The 8,702-nt window shown below is 42.6% G+C and overlaps 1 protein-coding gene across 1 annotated transcript; it reads right to left on the reverse strand.

The window, feature by feature from the left end:
- Positions 1–611: 611 nt before the first annotated feature.
- Positions 612–8,700, reverse strand: mettl4 (methyltransferase 4, N6-adenosine). Its single transcript, XM_071526070.1, has 8 exons — positions 8,122–8,700; positions 7,897–7,962; positions 7,115–7,475; positions 6,586–6,655; positions 6,255–6,429; positions 6,051–6,157; positions 5,824–5,915; positions 612–1,448 (listed from the first exon to the last, which is right to left on the reverse strand). Exons 1-8 carry the CDS (start codon positions 8,359–8,361, stop codon positions 1,180–1,182), a joined length of 1,380 nt encoding a protein of 459 aa, XP_071382171.1. The 5' UTR covers positions 8,362–8,700; the 3' UTR covers positions 612–1,179.
- Between the last annotated feature and the right edge of the window lie 2 nt (positions 8,701–8,702).

The following is an 8,702-nucleotide window of genomic DNA, read 5'->3' on the forward strand; positions in this document are numbered from 1 at the left end:
AAGAGATGGACAGATAAGAGAAGGTGGTGTGGTGTATGAGCGTCAGAGAGAGAAAGAGAGAGGGAGAGAGAGAGAGCGAAAGAGACAGGGGGAGAGAGAGAGAGAGAGAGAGAGAGAGAGAGAGAGAGAGCGAGCAAGCATGACAAGATAATGTGTAAATGATCCTGCAGGAGTCTCACTGGCTTCATTAGCTGTGCCTGTGCATTGTGCTGCAGTGGCAGTAACTCATCCTCATCTGCCTCATTGACAGCCCAGCACCCCCCCCCCCCCCTCCTCCCCCTCCCCCCCAGGAGACCACAGACTCATTAGAGAAGCCCCACCCAATGGGAGAGGGAGGTGAAGGGGTATGTCACAGGGAAGAGCTGCTTTGTGTGTCTGTGATTCGTAGGGATTGAGGAAAATATTATCTATTATCAAATTATCGCAGGATCAGCCTCTGTCGTTGGATAGTGCCAGGTGTCCTTGACAGTTTGGTTTCTTTGTCTACCAACTATGATTAAATCAAAACTATCTTATATTTTAGATTCTTTAAAGTAGCTGCCCTTTGCCTTGATGGAAAGGCAAAGGCTTTGGAAAGAAATTCACACATCCACGCATCAACTCCACTATTTATATTTGTCTAAAAAACAAATCTCAAGCATTTAAGCACAAGCCTTTAGATCAAAATGGCTTTAAGAAAATGAAAAACATAGTACATTCAATCAGGTGTGTCCAAACTTTTGACTGGTAGTGTACAAGCAAAACACAATACTCTCATGAAAACCACCTCCTCCACATTTGTATTGAAAGACATGAAATTCTGCAATACATTCCAAACCAGTATAAAATGTGTAAAAAATAATAATAATTAAAAGCAATACTTTGATCATCATCAAGACAGACGTGCCAAATAATGCACATTACTCAGAGGGGAATTAAAACTTGAGTGGTGTTTATCTGATCGCAACATGGCTCCACAGAAATGCACTTTCATCTCTCCAACAGCATCATCAGGCCTGTGATTCACTGCCTCCAAAATATACTAAGACCCAGAAAAAGAAATCAAAGGTCCCGCATGCATAGAGAAGAGCAGATCAAAGGCAATGGGATAGGAGAATATTCCAGCTGCCTAAACTTTATAAATACAAATTGAGATATTGATGTGACAAGTGTTGACAAGTGGCTGTTAAAGAGCATCCGTCAGTCCGCAGCGGGAGGAAAGTGACAGGGAGGAGGAGAGGGTTTCCCAGCCGAGGGGAACGCTGGCGTGTCTGTGGGCTTGTCTGTGCCGCTGCCTGCGGTCTCGCCTTTAGCGACGTCTGTGGGATCGTCTGTGGGTGTTACAGTGAAATAGCTCGTGTGCTGAAACTTGAGCACTTCATTGCCCCAGCTGGTCCATCCTGGCTGCAGGCTTCGGGCGAACAGCTGCAAGCACTCGGCTTCGGCTCCGACGTACGGCTTCAACACCTCTGTGAAAAGGAGAAAGAAGAAAGAAGGAGGACAAAGGAGATGGCAGATTCAATGGAATGTTTTGATCCATCGAAAATCAAAGTCGGATTTCAAGATTACTGAACTGCGTCTATTTCTTCTTTTTTGCTTGAAAGATTATTTTTTAGGCATTTTTGCCTTTATTTGAGAGGTGAAAGTGGATAGAGACAGGAAAGACTGGCAAAGAGAGAGGGGGATGACATGCGACAAAGGTCCTATAGGCCAGATTCGAACCCAGGACTTAGACCACTGAGCCTCCAGGACGCTGTGCATTTGTTTCTTTTGGAGGCGCTCTGCTTGCTGCTCTGTAATAGGCAGAGGATAGCGTTGGAATCGGCCCAGCTCCTTATCACAGCACAGGTTTGCGTGGGTGGAGACTGGCACTGACCTTGAGTCTATGAGCGATGACATTCCAGGAGCCGCACACCTGACAGATACGTTTCACTCCCTCTCTGCCCCTGCGTTGGTCTGTCTGCTGTTCTGCATGCTCAAACCACCCTCACACTCAACTCAGCCAACACTCAGGGAGTTAATGAGCTCAAAAACCTGAGTCGCCCCCCCCCACACCCCTCCATCCCCTATCCCCAAGCCAATCCAACCTACACACTGTGGTCTCCTCCCTCTCATTCTCTCTTTCTACGCACGTCAGCGAGACAGAGTCAGAGAGTGGAAAGGCCAAACATGCACCTCTCCGACTAACAGAGCTCCAAATGGTGACTCAGCTCTCAAAGTTGAACAGAGAATAAAAGGTCTAATTATCCTCTTAACTCTCTGAGAGGGGACAACGTATGACGCTTTTGCCAAGAAAGGCCAGAAGAGAAGGAAGGTGTTAAATTACTACTCTCTTACCAAATAGCTGTCATTCAGATAGTGTTGCCTCACATTCCCCTTTAAAATGATCTCTTAAAATGATCCTGGGTTAGCCAGGTGAGAAAACTGATTATGTTGTACAGGACTGCCTCATTACTTCAATTACAGTGAGGATCACTTAAAGTAATTACACCACTTTCCCTTGATTCACTGCCCAGCTAGTTCTTGTACTTCTGGCTACATTCATTTTGGATAACGTATCAGTGGAACGCAGCAACGTGGTGTTTATCATTATTATCATATTTTTAGAGCATTTCATAGCACAGAGACTACTCTCCTGAGAGTGACCAATGACCTTTTAGCAGCAGATGCCATGGAATGTTCCAATTTAATTCTTTTAGATCTCAGTACAGCCTTTAATACCGTTTTAATACCCGTTTTAATACCTTATTAGCTCGCTTGAGAAACTGGGTTACTCTCAGGGACACAGTGTGTCACTTACTCAACTCCTATCTTTGCCCTTCACTTGTTCAACTCCTATCTTTCCAGTAGAACGTTTTCAATCAAACGCAACTAATTTTCATCCTCAGCAGACAATACATGTGGGGTCCCACAGGGTTCAATTTCTCAATTTACATGCTTCCAAATAGACCTATTATCCGCAAAGATAACATGAATGTCCACAGTTATGCTGACGATACACAGTTATATCTGCCTATAAACCCAAATTACACTAATCGTACTGGATGTTGCAGAATTTTCTACAACTAAATCAAATCAAATAAGAAATAGTCCTTTTCAGCCTATTCAGCTCCATTAAATTGATTCATCATGAATGAGGCACTCTGTCTACCGATGTAAAAACAGTAGCAAGAGACTTGGATATAATTTTGACACTAATTTGAACTTTGAGAGGCAGGTTAAGAGATCTGTTTCTTTCAACTGAAGAATATTTCCAAAATTAAAGAGTTGTTATGCTTTAATGATCTGGGAACAGTCATCTGTGTCTTTATCTCTTCTCACTACAGCAACTCACTGTATTCCTGCTTCTGTCAAATGTCCCTCTCATCTTCAACTACAAAACGCAGCAGCCAGGATCATTTCTGGAACAAAAACATTACACCACCCCAATTTTAGCATGTTTACCCTAGTTACCTTAGTTTCTCAATTCATTTTAAGTTTTTACTGATCACTTTTAAGGCGTGGAGGGGTCTGGCACCAATTATATCACTCTTTTAAGCTCATATGATCTGGATTGGAACCTGAGGTGCTCGGGCAGGTTCTATTGGCTGTTCCAAAATGTAGATTAAAAACAAAAGGCGAGCAGACCTTTGCCATCAGGGCTCATAGACTTTGGAATGACCTCAGGATCTTTTTAATCACTTCTTTGTAGACTTGAGTTTATGTAATGATCTTTTAGCAATTGTTTTTGACACCCTTTTAATAATTTGGGTGCTGCTATTTATATTTCTTACCTTGTTTGTTGCTTTTGCTGTTGATTTTACTTTTTTTTTATCCTTTGAAAAGTTCTTTCTGCATTTTGACAAGTGAGAAAATGAAAAGGTGATATTTGATGAATAAAGAATATTATTATAGTTGTTGCAAATTAACCAATCACACTGATACATAGACCATGTTCACAAATCCATTCCCCAGTCAAAAGCAATGCAACCCACACAACTGGCAGAATGCCTGTGCATGAGACAGGTACTGTAAGGAAAAAACACTTAACCACTAATTACAACTCCAAGTTGGGAAGGTGATTCATCTTTCACAATTTTTAAAGTTCTGGGGGTCCCTAATTAATAAAAGCCAAACATCGGGTCATTCACATTCAGAGAAGCATGAACACTTTTTTTCTGCAGTTAGGCCATCTGGCAAGGATGTGTTGTGTCTGTAAGGCAGTAATGGTGTCCCTCGTCTCCTCCATAGCAACCATGAATGTCACTGTGAGGATCCCCATCTGAGAGGGGAGCAGAACTGGGTCAGGGGTTCTTTACGCCCCGGCTCAGAGGTTGTGGCATCGCGGCATCAAGGCCGCCCACTGGCTCTAACAGGCCTGGCATGCTCAACAAGCATACAAAGTCCAGCAGATGTCCTAGAGGGATGAAAACTAGTAATGAGAGTAAGTGAGAGCTTCAGATTGTTTAATGCCAGTGGTCTGGGGACATATTTAAATTTCAAGCTGTTGCATAATTGTTGCATAAACTGCAGGAGTGAGCAAAAGACAGGACAATTCATCCTTCATTCCCCTAGGTGTTATCATCTCAGATTGTTAAATAAATTGTTACTTTGTGTTGGAATTCTGTTTTTATTTTGGTGGCATCTCACTCAGTAGCATCTCTGCGTGAGTTGGATCCAGTCCTGACATTTTGGGACATGTTTCAAATTATAAATATTACACTCACAGATTACAATGGCACCCACTGCCAACAAAGCTCTCTCATCTCTGCTGGAGTAAAAGTGGGTATAGCAACAGGGGTTGAAAAAGATAGGATGAAACAAAAGTGCACCGGTTACACTGTAGAGGAACAGATTGCCTGACAGTGATTTGGGCTGGAGGCTGCTCATACTGTACATTTAGTAGCACACATATTTATTTAAGGATACAGTGAAAAACTACATCAAATTCAGCCATGGCTCTATGGTTTTATGGTGAAAAGAAGCCGCTATGTTACAGTTTGCATTGGTGATTAGCTCAAGTGAGTCCCTGCATATTGTGCAGCCAAGTGAATCCAGGAAAGATGGATTAAGAGCTATGAAAAGAGTTCACAATAACAACAAAAGGAACTGCAACATGGAGTAAACAAACCAGTTCTGATAAAACTCGCAGAGAGGCTTGGCCATGGACAGAAAATCACACATATAGATTCAATACAGCTTAATCTTTATTAACCTGCTTAATCTCTATGTCATATCACACCTCTGCAATGGCATCATTGTGACTTAAATTAATTTATTTTAACAATATCCAGCTATTTCCATGAAGTGGGACCTTTTCTGTGTCGCTGAAAGGGCACTAAAACATTTGCCTGCCATGTTTTGCTCTCCATACAGCACAATAAATCGCTTTCCCCTAAGGAGGGGGGAGATGACGTCAAGCCTCTCCTATTCATAGTCTCTCTGCATATTCATTGTCAAGGTCTCACATTGATTCTAAGCAGCAGAGTCCTTACTGGAGCCAAATCTCACCAAACCACATTCAATGAAAATAGGAGAAAATTTATATGTGAGCAGCAGAAGTTCACAATCTGTCAATTAAATTCTGTCAGGGGTTACGGATGGAAGTTTTGAGTTATTATTATTGCAGCTCAAAATAGTACATTTTAAATTGCAATCATGATAAGTTTAAGAACTAAATCAAAGTTGGAAACTTTTGCTTTTAAAGAGAAAGTGTGTGATAGGAGGCTGTAGTAGGATTTGGACCATGTCAGTGACGCTGCATTGCAAGATAGCATTATTAATGTTGCTGCATTGCCCTCTAGTGGCTAAAATTGACATATATTACAGGGTTTCCTATCCAAAAAAAGTGGTGGAAATATTTACCTGAGAGTGAGGGCTTATGGGAGTGGAGAGCTGATGGGACGCTGACAATCACACGCTGATCCTCCACAGGCATCTCTGTCGTCTCTGAAGAGCTGAAAGAGGTTGAACAAGCCAGGGAATAAATATAATTTGACGATATTAAATTAATAAGGTTACAGCATAAAACAACATTATCAAAAATCACATTCTGATTAGTCAAAACAAATATTATAAATCTATTTTCACACCTCGGGGAGTCCTTTTCACAGCAACGATATCGTCCAAGGACCAGCACTTCATAAGGCTTCTTGTGCTGAGAATCCAGCGGAAACACAAACTGTCCAGCCTTGGTGACCTGAGGGAACAAGAGCACAGCGCAGCACGTCTGGAACGAGACCAAAGGGGTGACACATCCACGCTTAAGAGCTTTGTCAGCTCGAGGTTTTCCGTACCTTGACCCAGAACCATTCGGCCAGGACCTCTACGCCCCAGTGTGGATACAGCTCATCACGGACAAAACGCAGATGGCTGGGCCGGTTTGTAACCCAGATGACCACCAAGCAGCCTGGGGACGCCAGCAGGGGTATGGGGAGACGCTTCAGCTGGGAGGAGGGCAGAGAACTATATCTTTCATGAAAAAATAAATAAAAAAGAAGGGAAACATGACTTTATCAGAATTTGGCGTTCACAACAATGTTGAACTATTAAGAGTTTCATTGTAAATGCAACAATCTTGCCCTTCCCTCCCATTTTACACCTCTGAACGTGTGAATATCAATTTACCTGCGACTCCTTTTCAGAGACTTGTTTTCCCACGGCGGATCCATAACTATTAGCTCATATTTCCTTCCATCTGTGCGGAGAAACAAGCAGCTTTATCAAACAAACATTCTCATGCTGGGAAACAACACAACTGCCAACTGCCTCTCACTTCAGATGAGCATGAGCAAGTCAGAGAAATCCAAGAAATGCATCTGCAAGTCATACTGTAGTTATAGCATGGAGGAAACTAAGGAGGGGGTTATACCGCAGAGTTGGTCATGTTTTGGCCATAGTGGTCATTTTTCTTTTCAACAGTTATACCGCTTTCTCATTTTGTGCAAGTGAAGTTACCACAAGAATGCAGCTGTAATCTGAAGTGCAAAGCATTGGTTAAAATACACAAACATGTTTTTACATCTATTCCAGATGGCCGGAAACAGTTTCACTCAATTTCAGTTAGCTGCAGTTTATGCTATATTCTGACAAAAGTTCAGATAATCGATACATTTACAGCCCTGACAAGAAGCACTTTTTAAAATGTCGTACTCACAGTGGACTAGCGGTTGTATTCTGGTGAAATCAGAGAGCAGGAAGGCTGCATGTGGCGGTATGACATAGTTCTCTCCCATCAGCGTAGCCACCAAGGCCCAGTCGGCGCTGTTCTCTGTTATCCGAGAGAACAAGTCCAGATGTGCAGTGCAGCTGTCCTCGGCACCCAGGAACTGAACAGGATCCTCCTGGTCGCCATCGGCCACTAGAGGAAGCTCTTTAGCCATTTCACACAGAGCGGCAAGGCGGCACTCCTGGGTAGGAAGAGGCTCTCCCACCGGGTCTGTCACACTGTTCAGATATCCATGAGATCTGACAGCATCCACCAAGGACTTGGTTCCCTCCAGAATGACAGACCTGATCTGTATCAACAGACATTAGAGAAATAATTTTAATATGTCAGGTTGATGTGCTAAACCAGACTGGATAGCGGCTATCTATGTGAAATTATGGGAGATTTTCTAATTGGACCCATGTGTCCAAAATCTTGTCAATAATTAACTCAATATAGCAACAGTAGAGAGTCTCTTGGTAAGTATGGAAAGAGATTAGATGAACACAATCTAAAATTAAATGCAATGACTTGAAACCGAATGTGAATTTAACTTTTAACCTTCAAGTTCAGTTTCCCAGTTCAGATTCATTTTTCTGGGTTGTGTTCAATATATGTATGACAAAGTCAACTTTTCTGATACAATCTCTGCTGGCACTATTCTCTTTCCATAAAAAAAAGAGTGTGTTGGCAGCTGAGACTGAAATATTAAAGAGTGAGATTGAACCTACCTTCTCGTGGTAAGCCTGTGAATCAATTTCCCCTTGGTTGAGATCACTGTGTTTTCGTTTCCTTTTCTGGTGAGAGTTAAATTAGAGACACTGGTTATTAATGGGAAGCACAGCTGAAAAGTGCAACAATGTTTTTTTATACTCTGGTCTGTCTACGCTGCTAAAGTCAGTCTAGTGAAGGACCAGCAGTTGTCGCTATTGTGCACATTTGTGGAGTAAGTTTACCTTTGGAGGTTTACAGATCACGTCCGTTTTATGCAGCATGTCCGTGTTTCCTCCATCCGCAGCACTACCGGACTTTACACTAAAATGACTTTTTAAAATCTGAAAACACTGCCGTTTGAAACAACACTTAAAATGTGACTTTCGATCCTCTCTCCATCGGATGCATCGCGAATGACCCTGATCAATAAGTGAACATGCATCCAAAACCCACCCACTCGTGTTCTGAAACACGACGGACATGGTGAAACCTGTGGGCCTACATAACGATCACAATAACAACCTACTGCACCAAAATAACACACGCGAGTGCAGCCATGCTCTTGTAACTCACAAGCAAAAACACTTTGCTTGGGACCGGTCAATTGTAACAACGCTTCATAACATATGGATTCCCTCAACAACCTCGGCGTCAATTTGACCAAACATGCACAGCGTTTGAAGAGCAGTGATGTGGTGTGCAGCAACTTCCGGGTTCGCGGAAGCAGCTGAAGTTCGGCCCTAACGACTTTCCATAGCAGATGGAAACGAAACCGAGGAAGAAGCAAAATGAAAACATTCTTGACGACGCAGGAAACACATTC

Source organism: Centroberyx affinis, unplaced genomic scaffold, assembly GCF_046629955.1.
Source record: "Centroberyx affinis isolate AG114_WGS23_722 - 3 ecotype Tasmania unplaced genomic scaffold, CSIRO-AGI_Caff_v1 ptg000109l_1, whole genome shotgun sequence".
Classification (NCBI taxonomy): domain Eukaryota; kingdom Metazoa; phylum Chordata; class Actinopteri; order Beryciformes; family Berycidae; genus Centroberyx; species Centroberyx affinis.

Excerpts from the sequence above, each read along its gene's own strand:
- mettl4 (XM_071526070.1), bottom strand. The coding sequence starts at position 8,361 with ATGTCCGTCGTGTTTCAGAACACGAGTGGGTGGGTTTTGGATGCATGT. Across the intron at positions 6,158-6,254 it reads CCGAATGGTTCTGGGTCAAG|GTCACCAAGGCTGGACAGTT; the intron begins GTACGGAAAACC and ends TTGTTCCCTCAG. Across the intron at positions 5,916-6,050 it reads TGTGAAAAGGACTCCCCGAG|CTCTTCAGAGACGACAGAGA; the intron begins GTGTGAAAATAG and ends AACCTCTTTCAG.